Source organism: Leucoraja erinacea, chromosome 7, assembly GCF_028641065.1.
Source record: "Leucoraja erinacea ecotype New England chromosome 7, Leri_hhj_1, whole genome shotgun sequence".
Taxonomy (NCBI): Eukaryota; Metazoa; Chordata; class Chondrichthyes; order Rajiformes; family Rajidae; genus Leucoraja; species Leucoraja erinaceus.
This window is the reverse complement of record NC_073383.1, coordinates 46,878,503-46,900,581: the sequence shown is the minus strand read 5'-3', so window position 1 is coordinate 46,900,581 and position 22,079 is coordinate 46,878,503. Positions and strand designations below refer to the sequence as shown.

The 22,079-nt window shown below is 43.8% G+C and overlaps 1 protein-coding gene across 1 annotated transcript in view; it reads left to right on the top strand.

The window, feature by feature from the left end:
* Positions 1-22,079, top strand: part of als2b (alsin Rho guanine nucleotide exchange factor ALS2 b) — a 99,135-nt gene that overhangs the window by 70,911 nt on the left and 6,145 nt on the right. The window contains exons 23-30 of the mRNA XM_055638502.1: positions 149-282; positions 8,608-8,772; positions 9,911-10,028; positions 11,046-11,203; positions 11,447-11,545; positions 12,255-12,434; positions 13,792-13,837; positions 18,347-18,408. Coding sequence (XP_055494477.1) covers positions 149-282; positions 8,608-8,772; positions 9,911-10,028; positions 11,046-11,203; positions 11,447-11,545; positions 12,255-12,434; positions 13,792-13,837; positions 18,347-18,408 — 962 coding nt within the window. The remainder of the gene's footprint in view (positions 1-148; positions 283-8,607; positions 8,773-9,910; positions 10,029-11,045; positions 11,204-11,446; positions 11,546-12,254; positions 12,435-13,791; positions 13,838-18,346; positions 18,409-22,079) is intronic.

Below are 22,079 nucleotides of genomic sequence, written 5' to 3'. Positions count from 1 at the left end.
ATGTTTTTATTTCCAGATATTCAGCAACTCCAGGTTTTTTTTTTCTCATTTCCTAGATCTGAGAATATCTGGGGTAACTTTGATTTACACCTGCAAATCTTTGATTGCTTGCCAAAAAATTGACTTACTAAGTGCTCTTTTTGTACAGGGAGTTCTGACCATGGCAAATGGTGACTACGTTGAAGGAACGTTCAGTGGAGAGTGGGGAGCAGGGATTAAAGTTGCCGGAACGTACTTCAAACCTAATTTATATGACAACGATGGAGAGAAAGCCCGTGTGTTGTAAGTGATATCTGTTTTGAAGAAACTTGCATTGTCCAGCTGGCAACTGTGTCTGGAGTCTTCTCTGATATGGTGAGGCGACGTGTTAATTAAAACTTTGCGAGAAGTGCCAGAACAGGCCACTGGTGCTTGCTCAGTTCTCTATAAGTGATAATATGACTGGCTGCAGATGTGACCTGTGGTGGCAGGAGTTATTATATGGTGGTGCAAATGCAAACCTCATTTCCTGGAGGCTTTTACATTTATTTTTTTACTCCATCTACCCCATCAGAGCTCCAACTCCTGACAGGGGCTCCTGTGGTATTGTGTTGGAGAGACATTTTGCATTCTAATGGCGTCGGGTTATATAGAGCAGCAAGCTCTGCCCAATTATTTTATGACCAGCATGGATGCAGCAAACAGAGTTCAAGACAGCAGGGATGCAGATGCTGGAATCTTAAGCAAAACACAAAATGCTGGAGCAACTCGGTGCGTCAGGCAGCATCTGTAGAGGGAATGGGCTAACAAACTTTTGGGTCAGCACCTTTCTTCTGACCCAAAATGTCACCTGTCCATTCCCACCACAGATGTTGCCTGACCCACTGAATTACTCCAGCACTTTTTTTTGCAGAGAGTTCTAGGCAGTTTGCATTTTTTTTTTAATTAATTTGTCTGGATTCCGTTCCCCCAACGCAATATTCCACCACTTACCCGTTTCCCGCAACGCAACCCGTTCCCCCAATGCAATATTCCACCACTCATCCATAGCCCCCAACTGCGCAGGTGCAGCTCATTTCCCCTAACACTCCCTCCCCCTCCTCTTCACCCTCCCTCTTCTTTCTGCTCTCCTCCTCCCCTCCCCACTCCCTCCCTCTCCTTTCCCCTGCCCTCAGTCACGTTGTCCCTCCCTCCATAACTCCTCTCCCCTCCCTAACCCCCTTGACGTCATTGTGACGTGGATGCTGCTGTGTTTTTGAAAACAGATTTTTTTAAATGTAATTGAGATCCCATTGTGGTGTGGAACACTGCTGATGGGCAGTTTTTTGAAAACTGATTTTTTTAAAATGTAAATGAGAGCCCATTGTGATGTCACTGTGGGGTGGAGCACTGCTGACGGGCAGTTTATGTAAATGAGATCCCATTGTGACGTCATACCCAACTAACTGATAGTGCAAATTCAAGTGATTTTTCTCAAACTGGATTTTGTAAAGTTTAAAATGTGAATAACTTGTAAAATATACCATCAATCTGAACGAAACCTGATACACCACACACCAGGACAATGGTGAGTAAGGTGGGCCACAAATTGTAGCGCTATCGTGTACTGTTTTGGCGTAGTTCCGGGAGCACAGCTCGCACAGACAGACAGATACTCAGACATAGAAACAGACAAGATGAGAGTTTTAGTAATATACTAGACCAAGTGCAGACCCGTTGGGTCTGTTACCCCAACGTGTGGTTGTGGGGGGGGGAGGCGGCATGCAGCGTCACACACTAACTATCCCCCGCCCCCCCCCGCACTCATGCTAATTACCCCCCTTGATATTATATATATATTATTAATTTGCTCCTTTTACCCCATAACCACTCTATCTACTGACGCATAGCCCCCAACTTGCAGTCACATCTAGAGAGGGGGGGGGTGATTAGAGAGTGAGGGCAGAGAGAGAAGGGAGCAGGGAGGGGTGGAGGGAAGAGGGTAGGGGAGGTGAGAGGGGGAGGGGAGGAGAGAGGGGGAGGAGAGAGGGGGGAGAGAATGTGTGAATGAGGCTGAGAGGGGGGGGGAGAGGGGGGGGGGGGGAGGGGATGGGGGAGGGAAGGGGGTAGGGGTGTGTGGGGGGGGGGTTTAGGGGGAGGGATGGAGGGAGGGGGGGAGGGGAGAGGGGAGGGGGGGGGAGGGGGGGGGGGAGGGGGGAGGGGGGAGAAAGAGGGAAGGGGGGAGGAGGGGAGGGGAGGGGAGAGGGGGGAGAGGAGAGGAGGGGAGGGGGGGGAGGGGGGAGAGAGGAGGGGGGGAGGAGGGGGAGGGGGGGGGAGAGAGAGAGAAGAGAGAGGAGAGAGAGAGAGAGAGAGGGATAGGGAGAAAGAGAGGGGGATAGGGAGAAAGAGAGAGGGATGGGGAGAGAGAGGGTGCCATTTTACCCAAACCCCCTCCCAAACAACCATTTGCAGGCAGTGCTTTTTTTCCCTCAAACTAACCATATTTTCATTTTCAAACCACATTATGGGTACTCACAGCTATGGAGACATTTGTCCAGTGTTATTCAGAGCTCTGTTTGAGGCACACCACTTGCAGAGACTGATTGAGGCACACCACTTGCAGAGACTGATTGAGGCACACCACTTCCTGGTTTTATAGTCCCTCCCCCTACCTCCAGTAGGGGCAGCAGAGAGAATGGGGAATTTTGTAAAATCATTAATATCTCTTGTCATATTTCATCAACGGGAAAAATCCTCGGCACACATGCGGCGGAGGGGGGCTCTGAGCGAGGTGGCCAAAAATGACGGCCGTAGGTGGCGGCGTTCTCTCGGGGATCGCCAAAACCGGTCAAGAACAGAGTTTTAGTAATATATAGACTAGACTAAGTGGGATTCGTTGGGTCCCAGTCACATGGGACCCCCACCCCCCCAACGCAATATTCCACCACTCACCTGTTCCCCCAAGGCAACCCGTTCCCCCAAAGCAACATTCCACCACTCACCCATAGCACCTAACTGCGCAGGCAGAGTTCATTTCCCCTCATTTCCAGCTCTTTCTCCCCCCCCCCCCTTCCTCTTCATGTGTGGGAGGGGGAGTGGGGGGGGTGGGCAGGGCGGTGGTGGGTGGGGAGGAGAGCATGGGGGGGGGGGGGGGGGGGGGGGGGGGTATGGAGAGGGGGGGTTGATCGCATCAGACGCAGCTCGCACTCTGCTCACCCCGCACCTTCAGCTTCCAGCCTCACACAGCAGATTCCGGTCTCCGACTTCACTCGGAGGCTTCCGGTTCGTCGTGCTGGTCGCCGCAGAAGCAGCCCGCACGCTGCTCTCCGTCCGCACGCTGTTCTCCGCACGCTGCTCTCTCCCCGCACAGCTTGTGGACTCAATCAGTAATGCTCATTGTCTCAGCCCCGCCTCTGGGGTTTTTATTCTCCTCACCCTGGTGATTGCCAGTGGGTGCCGGAAGGGGCGTTACCTTCATGGTGACTGACAGGCGAGAAGACCAATCTGCTGATCTCACGATTTTATAAACCTTCATAACTTTTGTAATATTCCACCGATCGGAGCAAAACTTGGTGAGGAGGAGAACGGTGAGTAAGGTTGCGAAAAAATCCTAGCGATATAGGGTACCGTGTTTGTGCAAATTTAAAAACAATGCAAACCAGAAGAGCACAAGATGAGAGTTTTAGTAATAGGATAGATAGATAGATATCTTTTATTAGCATACGTGTCCATTTACAATGACAGGAGGTAAAGACTATTCTCATTTTTGAAAGTGAATTTACAAGGAGAATGGTTGTATGGCCATCCAAACGCCATTTACTAATTCCATAGTCAAAGCTAACCCCAATTCTCCAAGCTAAATGTAAATCAAAATACTCATTCTATCACAGAAACTCTCTTCTGCATTTCTCTACCCTGCATTCTCTGATATTGAAAACTCTTTCATCTCTCTCTTTCCCAATTCTAACGACAGGTGGAAGAAACAGAATTTTAACTTTTCTTTCTTTCCACAGATGCTGCCAGACTTGCTGAGCTTTTCTTGTGGTTTCTCTTTTTGTTCCCAATACCCAACAGTTGCTCCTTTCTCTCTCTGGCTTTGAAGTCACTTAAACAAAAGGACTTTTAAAGTTTACTCATTTAAAGTAAAATCTATGTCTGATCAATATGTTGATAATGTGATACCAGAGAAGTGCAGGATCACAAGGGTCAATTCAGAGTTTGCTTCCTTGTGCTTGTTGTATTTCAAATGCAAATGCACCTTGTTGTTAGTTTACTGTCTCGCGTTTCTGTTAACATCATGAAGATTGATGGCGCAGCTGGTGGAATTGGTGCCTCACAACACCAGAGATCCAGGTTCGATCCTGACCTCGGTTACTGTCTGTGTGAGGCTTGCATGTTCTCTCTGTGACCGCATTACTTCCCTCCAGGTGCTCTGGTTTCCTCCCACAGCTCAAAGACATGTAGCTTTGTAGATTAGTTGGCCTCTGTAAATTTGTCCTAATGTGTCGGGAGTGAACCAGTCATTGGGCAGCGCGGTGGCTAATGGTAGAGCTAATACCTTGCGGCACCAGAGACCCGGGTCTGATCCAGAGTATGGGTGCTCGTCTGTACGGAGTTTGTACGTTCTCCCCGTGACCTGCATGAGTTTTCTCCGAGATCTTCTGTTTCCTCCCACACTTGAGAGATGTACAGGTTTGCCGGTTAATTGGCTTAATATAAATGTTATATTGTCCCTAGTGTGTGTAGGATAGTGTTAGTGCGGGGACCGCTGTCCAGTGCAGACTCGGTGGGTCGAAGGGCCTGTTTCTGCACTGTATCTCTAAACTTAACTGTGTGTGATGGTCAGCGTGTTTCCTTGCTGTATCTCTAAACTAAACCAGAAACTTTACTGGGGTGCATGGAGTGCACACAACAGATATTTTGTTCTGACTGACTCCATCCCATAATCCCAGATCATGCAGCCCAACCAAGGTGCTTTAATGAGCCATTCCCATTTGCCTGCATTTGACCCATATCCCTCAAGCTTTCCAATTAACAAACCTGTAAAGATGTCTTTTAAGCATTGTCATTGTACCCACTTCTACAACTTCCTCTGTCATTTCTTGCCACATACCCTTCACCCTCTGTGAAAAAACTGTCCCTTTTGATTTGCAACTATTGGGAAGGTTTAAAGTTTAATGGGTTTAAAAATCTCTGTCTTACTTTAGAGAGACATCAACAGTAACTCCATCCACACTTCACGCTATCTTGGAAAAGCATCTAACCAAAATTGGGGACTATTTTCACCCTGGTCATTCCCTCTTCTATCGGATGAATGATACAAAAGCTTGAGCACATACTATGAGATTCACAAACAGCTTTGTCCTTGTTCTTATCAAACAACTGAATGTCCTCCCATAAGCTTGGATGTACTCCTAATCTCCCAATTTAACTCATTGGGAATCTTGCACTTTCTCTGCACCACTATTGCTGTACCGCTATATCCTGCACTCTGATATTGTTCCCTTTGTACTACCTGTTGTACTTGTGTATGGTTTGATTGTACTTGTGCAAGGTATGATTTGCAATACGGCATGCAAATAAAGTATTTCACTGTATCTTGGTACATGTGACAATAAACTAATTCCAATATTTACATATCTCCTCTCTCACCTATGCCCTTTAGTTTCAGACTCCCCTAGTCTGGGAAAAAAAACCTGTGATCATTCACCCTATATATGCCCCTCATAATTTTATAAATTTCTACGGTCAAACCTCTGCCTCCTTCACTCCAGTTAAACAGTATCAGCCTATCCAGTCTCTCCTTGTAACTCAAGACTTGCAGTCCAGGTGTTTTTTATTTAAAGCATGAGTAAGACACAATGCAAATTCCTTGACTACAACACCCTAAGGGGAGATGCAACCAGTGAAGCTCATTTAAACCATCCCAACAAAATACTGCAATTCAATTACAACACAGGTGAGACAGTGATTTAAGTCTCCTGTCTCTTGCTCAGTTTTAGGTCTCCTGCCTCTCACGTGGCTGCTGTCTCCTGTTTCTCACCCTGATAGTGAATTGTATGCAAAAAGGCATTTCACTATACCTAGCAACTATATGTAAACCTAGCAATTATAGACCTGTCAGTTTGACGTCAGTGGTGGGCAAATTAATGGAAAGAATACTTAGAGATAATATATATAAGCATCTGGATAAACAGGGTCTGATTAGGAACAGTCAACATGGATTTGTGCCTGGAAGGTCATGTTTAACTAATCTTCTTGAATATTTTGAAGATGTTACTCGGGAAATTGATGAGGGTAAAGCAGTGGATGTTGTGTATATGGACTTCAGTAAGGCCTTTGACAAGGTTCCTCATGGAAGGTTGGTTAAGAAGGTTCAATGGTTGGGTATTAATGGTGGAGTAGCAAGATGGATTCAACAGTGGCTGAATGGGAGATGCCAGAGAGTAATGGTGGATGGTTGTTTGTCAGGTTGGAGGCCAGTGACGAGTGGGGTGCCACAGGGATCTGTGTTGGGTCCACTGTTGTTTGTCATGTACATCAATGATCTGGATGATGGTGTGGTAAATTGGATTAGTAAGTATGCAGATGATACTAAGATAGGTGGGGTTGCGGGTAATGAAGTAGAGTTTCAAAGTCTACAGAGAGATTTATGCCAGTTGGAAGAGTGGGCTGAAAGATGGCAGATGGAGTTTAATGCTGATAAGTGTGAGGTGCTACATCTTGGCAGGACAAATCAAAATAGGACGTACATGGTAAATGGTAGGGAATTGAAGAATGTAGGTGAACGGAGGGATCTGGGAATAACTGTGCACAGTTCCCTGAAAGTGGAATCTCATGTAGATAGGGTGGTAAAGAAAGCTTTTGGTGTGCTGGCCTTTATAAATCAGAGCATTGAGTATAGAAGTTGGGATGTAATGTTAAAATTGTACAAGGCATTGGTGAGGCTAATTCTGGAGTATGGTGTACAATTTTGGTCGCCTAATTATAGGAAGGATGTCAACAAAATAGAGAGAGTACAGAGGAGATTTACTAGAATGTTGCCTGGGTTTCAGCAACTAAGTTACAGAGAAAGGTTGAACAAGTTAGGGCTTTATTCTTTGGAGCGCAGAATGTTAAGGGGGGACTTGATAGAGGTTTTTAAAATGATGAGAGGGATAGACAGAGTTGACGTGGAAAAGCTTTTCCCACTGAGAGTAGGGAAGATTCAAACAAGGGGACATGACTTGAGAATTAAGGGACTGAAGTTTAGGGGTAACATGAGGGGGAACTTCTTTACTCGGAGAGTGGTATCTGTGTGGAATGAGCTTCCAGTGAAGGTGGTGGAGGCAGGTTCGTTTTTATCATTTAAAAATAAATTGGATAGTTATATGGATGGGAAGGGAATGGAGGGTTATGGTCTGAGCGCAGGTATATGGGACTAGAGGAGATTATGTGTTCGGCACGGAGTAGAAAGGTCGAGATGGCCTGTTTCCGTGCTGTAATTGTTATATGGTTATACCATGGTACACGTGCCAATAAAGTGCCATTGAACCATTGACTGGACTCTTATCTTCCCTCGTGGCTCCCTCTCCAGTCCCGAATCCAGTATTTAAATACTCTCAGAAACATTATCAGATATGTTGGTCAGCCTAAAGGTTGATAAATTCCAAAGGCTTGATGATCTTCCCAGCCTGAGATGGGCTAGGAAGATCATCAAAGACCCCTCACACCCCAACCATGGACTGTTTGCCCTCCTCCCATCAGGGAGGCGGTACAGGAGCCTCAGGTCACTAGTAGGATGAGGAACAGCTTCTACAACAATACAATCACATTGCTGAACTCGGAGTCCCGCCGATAGATTTCTCCGGTCCCTCCGTCCCCATTGTTTAATTATTCTGTATTTTTTGATTATTCTGTATCTTCTCTCTTTCTATTTTTTTTAATTTCTTTATGCACAACTACTACGGACTGACGCAAAACTGCATTTCGTTGTACTCATACTTGTATTTGTGCAATGACATTAAAGTTGAATTGAATTGAATTATGTCCCAGAGTTTTTAAAAGAGGTGGAATCTCTGGTTATCATCTTCCAATACTTGGCAGATTCTGGATTTGTAATGTTAAAAAATTGTAATTAAGTTTTCGAGTTGAATGAAACAGCCATGTTACATATGTCTATGTTCTTGGCTTTGGCAAAACGTTTTGCAGTAAAACATTCTCAATACGGAATCTGAGCTGATTATCGGAGTTTTACCTGTGCAGTAAAACTCCAATAATGCATTGTCTGACAATACAAAAATTCCCACGGTTCGGCATCTAGCTCCCATGTGGTGTTTGGCATGCTCATGTTCCTCTCAACAAAGGCCTCGTTCCTGCACTCCCTTGAAATGAATTCCGTTCATTGGAAAATGGATTGTTCTACTGAATTAAAAATGAATTGTGGTGTTAATATAACGTCTGCTAATCGGGCAACACTAAAGGCTCATGGGCTGGATTAATAAAGCCTTACTGTCCTTGGTTTGTTGAGTGCGGTCGATGTTTACCCGAGAAGTAAAATTCCAGATTTCGTGAGCTATGGTCCTTTAACACAACAGTTTATTTTTTAGAGATCTCATTCTTATGGTCCAGTTCATTCAGCTGCTCATAGACATGTGGATGTAATTGCAGGAAGCTGGGTAAACTGGCAGTCGACCCAGAGGAGAAATGGAAGGCTGTGTTTGATGAGTGCTGGTGCCAGCTCGGATGTGAATCTGTTGGGCATGGGGATGTACTCAGGGCCTGGGAGAACATCGCAGTGTGTCTCACCACGAGCAAACGACAGCACAAGGACAGGTGAGTGTTGGCTGCTAGAGGAACCAACAGCCGAGAGGGACCAAGAGGTGGCACAGTGACGGTTGGTAAAGCAGCTGCCTCTGTGCCAGAGACCCGTGTTCAATCTTAACCTCTGGTACTATCTGTGTGGAGTTTGCACGTTCTTCCTGTAAACCGCATGAGTTACCTCCAGGTGGTCCAGTTTCCTCCCAAATGCGTGTGTGTTTGTGGGTTTATTGGCCTCTAAAAATTGCCCCTAGTGTGCAGAGTGGATGAGAAGATGGGATAACATAGATCTAGTGTGGACAGGTGATCGACAGTTGGCATAAACTCAGTGGGCTGAAGGGCCTGTTTCCATGCTGTATCTCTAAACTAAGCTGGATGATTGCCTCCATTGTGGATAGATTCTTGTTAAAATGTGAGTAGAACTCAGGACCGTGGTAGTGTGTTCCCCAATTGTTTCCAACTTAGTTGCACCTACAGCTGAAAGTTTTTTGACATGCCCTCACCTCCCATTACTCATGGCCTCTGCATGCTTTCATCCTCAGCCATCTCTTCTCTTTTATTCATTCTTGATTGCCTCGTGTCTTGTTTCCTCTCCTCAATTGCCATCCCTCTGTCACTGTAACCACCACCCCCCACACGAGTGTAATTATTTACGGCGTCACTTTTTGTGGCAGCTTACTGTGTGTACATATTGGTTCCAAAATTCCCCAAAAGTAACTCTTACTTCAAATACAATTGATGTGTTGCAAGATGCTTTGGTTCCTCATAAGAACATGAACACTGCTGTTTTAAATCTAGTTGAGCAGTTTAATGCTTTTGGTCTCAAAAGTTTGGACATTAATGGGCTGATAACACCCAAAATCTATATTTAGAGCTAGCAGATCACCATACAATCCCAAATGTTGTCTAATCTTCAGGAAGGGGGATTTCCACCTGGCCTGACCTGCATGTGACAGTGTTCTCGTACCACATGGGGAATCTTGATTCCTTTCAAGGTAACTGATGATTGGCATTGAAGATGGCCTCATTTGTATTGCTTATATCCACAGAACAGTTCTTGGTGATAACCCAAAATCCAATTGGATCTTTGTCTACATGACAAATTCTTAAGCATATATATATATTTTTTTTTACCCTTTGTTGACTCCTCTAGCCCTGATTTCCAGAGCCGATCTCATGTACAAATACTGGAGAGTCTGGAAATTATCCCTCAGATTGATGGCCCCATCACACTGGATAAGTACGAGGTCATCAAGAAATACTTAATAAAGGTATTGAAGCTTAATTTTTTTCTTTAGTTGTTTGACAAAAAAATAAGATCGTATGCATAATATACAGGATATAAACACCCAAGGATTCCCTAGTTGAATAAAGATTTATGTTAGAAATATTCAGCAGGTCAAGCAGCATTCATAAAGAGAAGAGGAATTATCCTTTCATCAGATTTCTCATGAAAAATACTGATCTGACTCTGTTTCTCCCTCCATAGATGCTTCCTGACCACCTGAATATTTTTGCATCTTCTGTTCAACTATGATTTTTTAGCATCTGTAGTATTTATTTTTGGAGATGACTAAATATGGGAACATTCAGCCTTGATTGTAAATTAGCCACCGAAAGATTTGAGGGAAAGAAAATCAAGGCCAGAAAGGATGTCTGATTCCTGACGAGATATAAGTGGGTTAAGATTCTCTCATGGCATTTTGAGTCTGAACCTGTTTAAGGAAACACTGGCAGTAAATCCGTAAAGCAGATTGGGTCAGTATAAATTCAGGAAACTTTGGTGTTCGTCAATATTGATGTTTTCTGCATGACTAGGCACAGATTTCCCTCGTCCTTGGAGGTGAACTTGTCAAATTAAGGCTGTGGATGCAGTGGCTTCCCAACGTGTTGCAGTCCCAGGACAACCAAATGTGATCCTGAAGACTGAAAGCTATTTTGTTGGAACCTATGTTTTGTTGGAGCGATGTTAATAGAACCAGTGCAGCTGTTATGTAAGCACCAAATGATTGTCAGGCTTCAAACTTGCCTTTGGAACGGTGGAATCTATTTGCAGCCAATTCTCAGGGCATTGCCAAAGGCATCTCTGCTGCTGGTAGCTGCGCGGAGTGCAGATACCAGATCACTATTTATTTCCTTCACACCTCCCCTCCCTGAGAGCTGAGTACTTTGGAGTCTATACACGTTTTACAGTTTGTGCCTATGCCAGCTCTTGCCTCTTATTCAGACATTTAATTTCAGTTCTTCAAAAAGAGCATCAGACTGACCCACGTTCCTCATTTGCACAGGCATGTGACACTCCTCTGCATCCACTGGGGAATCTCCTGGAGACACTGGTGGCGGTGTATAGAATGACCTATGTGGGAGTTGGTGCTAACCGCCGGTTACTTCATCAAGCAGTCAACGAAATCCAATCCTACCTAATCCGCATCTTTCAGCTGGTCAGGTAAGGACAACTCTTTTCAATGATGCTAGGGTCTGCGATTGATTCAACTGCTCAGAAAGTACAAAATTGTGTAAAGCAAGAGTTCTGTCCAAAACATCACCTGTCCATTTCCCTCCATAAATGCTGCCAGGCCCGCCGAGTTCCTCCAGCAGTTTGTCTTTTGCTCAAGATTCCAGCATCTCTTGTCTCTTAAAGTCTCTTTTGTGTAATGCATAGTTGATTTGTGGTTCTGCTTTCTTTCAGATTTCTCTTTCCAGATCTCCCAGATGGGGGCAGTCTGATCCCAATAAAGGATAATAAGAAAGAGCTCGGCATCGAGGAAGGGGACTCCACTGATAATGGGTAAGTACTCATTTTGCAATTGACTGGTTATTATTAGTCTACATAGTTTTCCTACTTTTTATTTGACAGATTGTGACTATCGAAAGAGCCAGAAGAAACTCTGTTGGTGAAGATAATTATAGCAGCAAAAGAGCTTGGAGTGAGATGCTGGTGATGTTTCAATGATGGGCCAAGCTTGTCTTTGGAGTTAATCAAGAGTTGTCAAGTTCTGTGAAAATCTCACAGTAGAAATCTGCAGCATGCTCAATGGGAACAAAGGCCCCATTATGAGTAAATTTGTCTCTTTTTGTATTTTCAGCATTGCACTATTGTGCATTTGAGGTTCAGACCTGCCATTCCGCTTCTTTCCCTCTCCATCCCGGGCAGCTTGTTTGTTTCTTTCCAGTGCAACTTGAGAAGAAGATCAAGTTTACCCACACCATGTCCCTCTCATTCTTCCTCTCCCTGTCCATTGCTAGCCATTAAGGAAAGGTGAAGCCTGTGAAATATTCTGAACCCACCTTTCAGGATAATAGGAGTGATTTACAGAGTCGATGAATGTAGATTGTATTGTTCATCCTTCTGTATTCCCATTCTCAACTTTCTTACTTGTTTTCCCAGATGTACCTTTCTTGCATGAAGAATTTGGGAGTGGCTGTGGGATGTTAGTAAAAATGGTGGGCTTATCCTGTCTAATGTGTTTTGACAGTAACTCTTTTCATCCTTACAGGAGCCAAATGATCACATGCTGTAGTCTGCTCCTTCCGGTTCTCTTACCGCGGCTCTACCCTCCACTCTTCACGCTCTATGCTCTGGACAACGAGCAGGAAGAAGACATTTACTGGGAGTGTGTGCTTCGACTCAACAAACAACCAGACCTGGCACTACTGGGCTTCCTTGGAGTGCAGCAGTGAGTGTTACTGAGAATTTGTTTTAAATTGCAGTCATTCAGAATGGTGCAATTGTATTAGGAATGTGTAATTGAAGTCAGAGCGGTCAAAAAAATGTAGTCATTGGAAGGGCATCAAGTATTTTTCTGCACATTCCTCACCATTGTTACTTTGTACATCAGTTTCCAAAGCTACACAAAGGTGTTCAACAAATTCTTTTTTGGTGCATTGTCTGATACAAACACCTCGTACTGCTATTTTGAGAGAATCAAGTTAGAGCTGATCCTAAATAAGTGATGAAATCTCAAATGGAAAAAAAAAAAACCCATAGCACTAAAATAGGTGAACATCTGAAATTGAAAATGGGAAATAAAGACGACATCTGTGGTAAGGTCGGTATTACAAGCAACTGGCCTTGCACTGTTAAGCTCTCATGTTTTTGCACTGGGCATTTTAATGCTACATAATAGTGAGAATTTCATTTCGCTTTTTCCAGTCCCATCGCCAGGGAAATGTAATAATGAAACTGGGCATCTTCAATTAAAAGAAAAAATTCTAGCATCTCGCGTTACAAAAATAAGAAATCTGTCATACAACAGTTTGTTGTGACTTGACGAGGGTTTAATACTGGGGCGTTTTAACTTTCCAAATAATTACTGGGATTGCCATAGTGCAAAGGGTTTGGATCGGGTGGATTTTCTTAAATATGTTCAGAAAAAAAAATCTCAATCGACATGTAGACTGGAGTAGGGGCAATATCTGACCTTCTCTTGAGAAATAAGCCGTGACTAAAGCGTTGGTGGAATCAAGGAGGTAAAAAGAGGAAATGGGATAGCGTTGACAGATAAAGTAGAGCCCAAAGAGATTCTACAAGTATATTAAGGACAAAAGAGTAACTCGAAAGAGAATAGAGCCCTTTGAAAATCAACAGAGAATTTTGTATCATCTGGTTGAGATAATTTGCTTCATCAATAACCACTGTGAGGCACTGGAAGACTGGAGGGTGGCTACTGTTGTGCCTCTATTTAAGAAAAGCTGCAATTTGTGCTTTATTTTGGTTTGCAATTTGTTTTATTTATGTTTCTGGCACTCGTGGTGCTTTAGAGACACAGGAGGGGGTGTCATTAGTGGCCCAGGGGTGTATGTCGTTTCATTATCAAATATCCTCTGTTGGTCCAAAAAAACGGATAATCCAGAAAGTCTCTGGAACTGAGGGTGCCAGATAATCGTTGTTTAACCTGTACTTGATTGCTGAGTTCTCTGGCCAGCTCTCTTTGTATTCCTGACTGTGCTCATGTAATCAAATGCATATTGATCTTTATTTATGTTCTTTGCCACATTTAATTGACACTGACTGGTCTTCTGACTTGTTTTCAGGAAGTTCTGGCCCATTACAGTCTCTGTACAGGGAGAGAAAATAGAGGTAAGAATGTTTTCTGTTATTCCTTCATCCTTATTTATACTTTCATTTTCTTGCTCCCTTTCCACACACCACTCACTGTGTTTGCCCATCTTCCCCTTCCAAAAAACAATAATTCTGATGGAGAGTTCACGGAGACTGTAAAAGTGAGCATTATTTGTGTAGAAGTGTGCGAGTGGTAAGCTATACTACTACAAATGTCTTAACGTTCATTTCTAGTCTCTTGCACTAGGATTCTGATGTTGAGCGCATTACTTGGAGATACAGTGCCCTCCATAATGTTTGGGACAAAGACCCGTCATTTATTTATTTGCCTCTGTACTCCACAATTTGAGATTTGTAATAGAAAAAATCACATGTGGTTAAGGTGCACATTGTTAGATTTTATTAAAGGCCATTTTAATATATTTTGGTTTCACTATGTAGAAATTACAGCAGTGTTTATACATAGTCCCCCCATTTCAGGGCACCATAATGTTTGGGACACAGCAATGTCATGTAAATGAAAGTAGTCATGTTTAGTATTTTGTTGCATATCCTTTACATGCAATGACTGCTTGAAGTCTGCGATTCGTGGACATCACCAGTTGCTGGGTACCTTCTCTGGTGATGCTCTGCTGGGCCTGTATTGCAGACATCTTTAACTTATGGTTGTTTTGGGGGCTAGTCCCCTTCAGTTTTCTCCTTGGCATATAAAAGGCCTTCTCAATCGGGCTCAAATCATAGAAACATAGAAACATAGAAATTAGGTGCAGGAGTAGGCCATTCGGCCCTTCGAGCCTGCACCGCCATTCAATATGATCATGGCTGATCATCCAACTCAGTATCCCGTACCTGCCTTCTCTCCATACCCCCCTGATCCCCTTAGCCGCAAGGGCCACATCTAACTCCCTCTTAAATATAGCCAATGAACTGGCCTCAACTACCCTCTGTGGCAGAGAGTTCCAGAGATTCACCACTCTCTGCGTGACAAAAGTTTCTTCTCATCTCGGTTTAAAGGATTCCCCTTTATCCTTAAGCTGTGACCCCTTGTTCTGGACTTCCCCAACATCGGGAAACAATCTTCCTGCATCTAGCCTGTCCAACCCCTTAAGAATTTTGTAAGTTTCTATAAGATCCCCTCTCAATCTTCTAAATTCTAGAGAGTATAAAACCAAGTCTATCCAGTCTTTCTTCATAAGACAGTCCTGACATCCCAGGAATCAGTCTGGTGAACCGTCTCTGCACTCCCTCTATGGCAATAATGTCCTTCCTCAGATTTGGAGACCAAAACTGTACGCAATACTCCAGGTGTGGTCTCACCAAGACCCTGTACAACTGCAGTAGAACCTCTCTGCTCCTATACTCAAATCCTTTTGCAATGGAAGCTAACATACCATTCGCTTTCTTTACTGCCTGCTGCACCTGCATGCCTACCTTCAATGACTGGTGTACCATGACACCCAGGTCTCGCTGCATCTCCCCCTTTCCCAATCGGCCACCATTTAGATAATAGTCTGCTTTCCTGTTTTTGCCACCAAAATGGATAACCTCACATTTATGCACATTATACTGCATCTGCCAAACATTTGCCCACTCACCCAGCCTATCCAAGTCACCTGCAGTCTCCTAGCATCCTCCTCACAGCTAACACTGCCCCCCAGCTTAGTGTCATCCGCAAACTTGGAGATATTGCCTTCAATTCCCTCATCCAGATCATTAATATATATTGTAAATAGCTGGGGTCCCAGTACTGAGCCTTGGGGTACCCCACTAGTCACTGCCTGCCATTGTGAAAAGGACCCGTTTACTCCTACTCTTTGCTTCCTGTTTGCCAGCCAGTTCTCTATCCACATCAATACTGAACCCCCAATGCCTTGTGCTTTAAGTTTGTATACTAATTTTTTATGTGGGACCTTGTCGAAAGCCTTCTGGAAGTCCAGATACACCACATCCACTGGTTCTCCCCTATCCACGCTACTAGTTACATCCTCGAAAAATTCTATAAGATTCGTCAGACATGATTTACCTTTCGTAAATCCATGCTGACTTTGTCCAATGATTTCACCACTTTCCAAATGTGCTGCTATCCCATCTTTAATAACTGACTCTAGCAGTTTCCCCACTACCGATGTTAGACTAACTGGTCTGTAATTCCCCATTTTCTCTCTCCCTCCCTTCTTAAAAAGTGGGGTTACGTTTGCTACCCGCCAATCTTCAGGAACTACTCCAGAATCTAAAGAGTTTTGAAAGATTATTACTAATGCATCCACTATTTCTGGAGCTACTTCCTTAAGTACTCTGGGATGCAGCCTATCTGGCCCTGGGGATTTATCGGCCTTTAATCCATTCAATTTACCCAACACCACTTCCCGGCTAACCTGGATTTCACTCAATTCCTCCAACTCCTTTGACCCGCGGTCCCCTGCTATTTCCGGCAAATTATTTATGTCTTCCTTAGTGAAGACGGAACCAAAGTAGTTATTCAATTGGTCCACCATATCCTTGTTCCCCATGATCAACTCCCCTGTTTCTGACTGCAAGGGACCTACATTTGTTTTAACTAATCTCTTTCTTTTCACATATCTATAAAAACTTTTGCAGTCAGTTTTTATGTTCCCTGCCAGTTTTCTTTCATAATCTATTTTTCCTTTCCTAATTAAGCCCTTTGTCCTCCTCTGCTGGTCTTTGAATTTCTCCCAGTCCTCCGGTATGCTGCTTTTTCTGGCTAATTTGTACGCATCATCCTTCGCTTTGATACTATCCCTGATTTCCCTTGTTATCCATGGATGTACTACCTTCCCTGATTTATTCTTTTGCCAAACTGGGATGAACAATTTTTGTAGTTCATCCATGCAGTCTTTAAATGTCTTCCATTGCATATCCACCGTCAACCCTTTTAGAATTAATTGCCAGTCAATCTTGGCCAATTCACATCTCATACCCTCAAAGTTACCTTTCTTTAAGTTCAGAACCATTGTTTCTGAATTAACAATGTCACTCTCCATCCTAATGAAGAACTCAACCATATTATGGTCACTCTTGCCCAAGGGGGCACGTACAACAAGATTGCTAACTAACCCTTCCTCATTACTCAATACCCAGTCTAAAATAGCCTGCTCTCTCGTTGGTTCCTCTACATGTTGATTTAGATAACTATCCCGCATACATTCCAAGAAATCCTCTTCCTCAGCACCCCTGCCAATTTGATTCACCCAATCTATATGTAGATTGAAGTCACCCATTATAACCGTTTTGCCTTTGTCGCACGCATTTCTAATTTCCTGTTTGATACCATCTCCAACTTCACTACTACTGTTAGGTGGCCTGTACACAACACCCACCAGCGTTTTCTGCCCCTTAGTGTTCTGCAGCTCTACCCATACCGATTCCACATCCTCCAAACTAATGTCCTTCCTTTCCATTGCATTAATCCCCTCTCTAATCAGTAACGCTACCCCACCTCCTTTTCCTTTCTGTCTATCCCTCCTGAATATTGAATATCCCTGGATGTTCAGCTCCCAGCCTCGGTCACCCTGGAGCCATGTCTCCGTGATCCCAACTCAGGTGATTGACTTGGCCATTCAAGAATTGATTTTTTTTTTAGCTTTGAAAAACTCCTTTGTTGCTTTAGCAGTATGTTTGGGATCATAGTCGTGCTGTAGAATGAACCATCGGCCAATGAGTTTTGAGGCAATTGTTTGAACGAGCAGATAGGATGTGCCTATACACTTCAGAATTCATGATGCTACTACCATCAGCAGTTGTATCATCAATGAGCCAGTACCTTCAGCAGCCATATATGCCCAGGCCATAACACCCCCACCACTGTTTCACAGATGAAGTGGTATGCTTTGGATCTTGGGCAGATCCTTCTCTCCTCCATACTATTATAAATTCACTTTCTTAGAAAAATAGAGGCTTTGTCTTTTTTGTTATCTTCAAGTTTTCAACCTAAAATACCAGCTGAAAATGTTTAGCAGTGTGTTTGGATCCCTTTCTAATCCCTTCCTTTGTTCTTTTGACTGGATCTCGGCACCATGTTATTAAATTAGATTTGTTTCACTGGAAATTGTATTTGCAATGCCATTGTACCACAGGTGGCATTTTGTATGCCTGATATTTTATCAAAATTGAATGGGGGGGGAAAAAAGATAAGCATGTGCTAGGAATAAAATGTAGTTTTGATTATTAGAACTTATGGACCTTCACACATGGATCAGAGAAAGACTAAAGATTGATTTTGTGTTAACATGGGATTTTAGTGCAAGATTTGTCATAAATGGTTGCACACCAGATTTGGTCACAGTGCTGTGCAATTGGCACGTTGTTTATCGGCTCAGCATCTGAAAAAAATCCCAAAGGCTACGCATGCCCACCTTGTTGCTCTGGAACTGTTGCATCTTCATCACCTATATACGTTTTCCAACTCAAAATATTGCTTGGGGTAAAAGAAGCAACCACTTAGAAGCTGTCAAGTGCACTTATTGCCGTTTCTCACCTTCTCCTCTAATGTGTGATTCGTCCTTGCAGATACAATCAACCACAAAGGAGGTTTGTTTCGCTTCTGCGGTTGAAAGTTTACAGCAGATCAGGTAAAGCGACCACCATTCTGGTATTTGTTTAGTGGTAGCAGGAAATCTGGGGTTTTGGGAACATTACATTTTGTTAAATGCTTTTTATGAAATATTTTATGGACTTGGTATCATTGACAAAGACAGCATTTATTACCCATCCTTAATTCCCCTTTAAGCAAGTGGCTTGTTGCACCATTCAAAGCCAACCATGTTGGTGGATCTGGAGTCGTATAATAAGCCAAACCAGGTAAGGTTAGAATATATCCCTCCCTGAAGGGTATTATGGACCAAACTGATTTTGCAACAATTGGTTGCCATTTGCTACAGATTGGTTTCTATGAAATTCTAGACCATTAAATGCATCTAAATTCCACAACTGCCATGCTGTGATATGAATTTTGGTTTGTTAGTTCAGGATCTTAACTAATTAAACCGTTACATCGCAACTATAAATCATGAAAAAGTTTAAAAGTAATTGACTCTGACTCTTGTATCTGTCTCTCACAACGTCTATCTCATTGGAGCAGATTGGTACCAGGGGACAGTTTGGAAACCTTTGTGTATGAAGGAACTGCAGATGCTGGTTTAAAATGATTTGGATGGGAACATACAGGGCAAGACTGCCAAATTTGCTGATGATACAAAAGTTAGTGGTTTTGCAGATAGTGAAGATGGTTGTGAAAGATTGCAGCAAGATCTGGATTGATTGGCCAAGTGGGCGGAGGAATAGTTGATGGAATTTAATACAGAAAAGTGTGAGTGTTGCATTTTGGAACACCGAACCAGGGCAGGACCTGCACAGCAAATGGTAGGCCTCTAGGTAGTGTTGTAGAGCAGAGGGACCTAGGAGTGCAGGTGTATGGTTCCTTGAAGGTCGAGTCGCAGGTAGATAAGGTGGTCAAAAAGGCTTTTGGCACTTTGGCCTTCATCATTCAGAGTATTGAGTATAGACGTTGGGAGGTCATGTTGCAGTTGTATAAGATGTTGGTGAGACCGCATTTAGAATATTGTGTTCAGTTCTGGGCACCATGTTACAGGAAAGATATTGTCAAGCTTGAAAGGGTTCAGAAAAGCTTTACGAGGATGTTGCCAGGACTAGAGGTTGTGAACTATAGGGAGAGGTTGAGTAGGCTTGGTCTCTATTCTATGGAGCGCAGGAGGATGAGGGGAGATCTTATACAAATCTTACTCCGTATACAAAATCATGAGATTAATAGATCGGATAGATGCATAGTCTTTTGCCCAGAGTAGGAGAATCAAGGACGGAGGACATAGGTTCAAGGTGAAGGGGAAAAGATTTAATAGGAATCCGAGGGGTATCTTTTTCACACAAAGGGTGGTGGGTGTATGGAACAAGCTGCCAGAGGAGGTAGTTGAGGCTGGGACTATCCCATTGCTTAAGCGACTGATAGACAGGTACATGAATAGGACAGGTTTGGAGGGATATGGACCAAATGCAGGCAAGTGGGACTGGCGTAGCTGGGACATTGTTGGCGGTGTGGGCGAGTTGGACCGAAGTGCCTGTTTCCACTCTATGACTCTATGGGCACAAAAAGCTGGAGTAACTTAACGGCACAGCAGCATCTCTGGAGAGAAGGAATGGGTGACGTTTCGCATCGAGACACTTCTTCAGACCGAAACTTCATCCATTCCTTCTATCCAGAGATGCTGCCTGTCCCGCTGAGTTAAAGCCCTGTCCCACGGTACGAGTTCATTCCAAGAACTCTCCTGAGATTTAAAAAAATCAAACTCGTAAGCACGGAGAATGAACGTAGCGGGTACGTCGGAGCTCGGGGACCTCTCTTAGCGCTAACGGCAGATACTCGGGAAGACTCGCTAATGGCAGGTAAGCACGGGAAGACTCGTGAAGAGTTTTCAACATGATGAAAAATGTCCACGAGAGCCCCGAGTACCGACGAGTGGCCATTACCGTAAATCTCCGAGTTAGAATCAGTGCAAACTCGGGAGAACTCTTGGAATGAACTCGTACCGTGGGACAGGGCTTTTACTCCAGCTTTTTGTGTCTATCAGGGAACTAAGTACCTGTACTACTAAGATTCCAGATCTAAGATCTAGATTGAGCAAATGATTTCAGCTGAGGTGATGGTAATGAACATTGCAGATACCCTAGATTAGAAACTGATGCAGTACAGGACAGAGGTAATTGTCCTATAGTTCCAACTCAAACACTTGGTGGATACAGACTTAGGTGGGTTATGAAGGGGACTTTCTTTACCCAGAGAAAAGAGAGAGCCTGGAATGCACTGCCTGAGAGGATGTAGAAGCTGTATTGCCAATAGTATTTCAATATCAAAATGAGCACTTGAATTGTTGAACACTGAGGCCTGGAGAACAAGTGCTGGGCAATATGATTAATAAAGTAGGGTGGTCACTGGTCAAAGGACTAGTTCAGCCAAATGGCCTGTTTCTATGCTGTATGATCATTTAATTCTGTAGAGCAGAGGGACCTAGGAGTGCAGGTGCATGGTTCCTTGAAGGTCAAGTCGCAGGTAGATAAGATGGTCAAAAAGGCTTTTGGCACTTTGGCCTTCATCATTCAGAGTATAGAGGAGTCGGGGGATATGGGGAGAAGGCAGGAACGGGGTATTGGGGATTATCAGCCATGATCACATTGGATGGCGGTGCTGGCTTGAAGGGCCGAATGGCCTATCCCTACACCTATTGTCTATCCATGTACATGTCAAAGTTCATTTTAAATGCTGTTATAGTACCTGCCTCGACTATCTCCTCTGGCAGTTCATTCCAAATTCCCACCACCCACTGAGTGAAAACGTTGCCCCTCGGGTTCCTATAAATCTTGTCCCTTTCACCCAAAACCTATATTCTCTGGTTCTTGACACCCCTATCCAGGGTAGAAAACTCTGAATTATTCCTATCTATTCTCCTCATGATTTTATATACCTCTAAAAGATTATCACTCGGCCTCTTGCGCTCCAAGGAATTATGTACTAGCCTGCCCAACCTTTTCCTATAGCTCAGGCCCTCGGGTCCTTGCAACATCCTTGCAAATCTTCTCTGCACTCTTTCCAGCTGAATGATATCCTTCCTGTAGCAGAGTGACCAAAACTAAACACAGTACTCCAAATGCAGCCTCTCCAACATACTGTACAACTGTAACATAGCGTTCCAATTTCCTGTCAATACCCTGACTAATGAAGGCCAATGCTTCAAAAGTACTATAACAGCATTTAAAATAAACATTGACATGTACATGGATAGACAATAGGTGCAGGAATAAGCCATTCGGCCCTTCGAGCCAGCACCACCATCCAATGTGATCATGGCTGACCATCCCCAATCAGTACCCCGTTCCTGCCTTCTCCCCATATCCCCTGACTCCGCTATTTTTAAGAGCCCTATCTAGCTCTCTCATGAAAGCATTCAGATAACCTGCCTCCACTGCCCTCTGAGGCAGAGAATTCCACAGACTTGCCACTCTCTGTGAGAAAAAGTGTTTCCTCGTCTTGGTACTAAATGGCTTACTCCTTATTCTTAAAGTGTGGCCCTGGTTCTGGACTCCGCCAACATCGGGAACATGTTTCCTGCCTCTAACGTGTCCAAACCCTTAACAATCTTGTATGTTTCAATGAGATTCCCTCTCATCCTTCTAACTCCAGAGTGTACAAGCCCAGCTGTTCCATTCTCTCAGTATATGACAATAGGTGCAG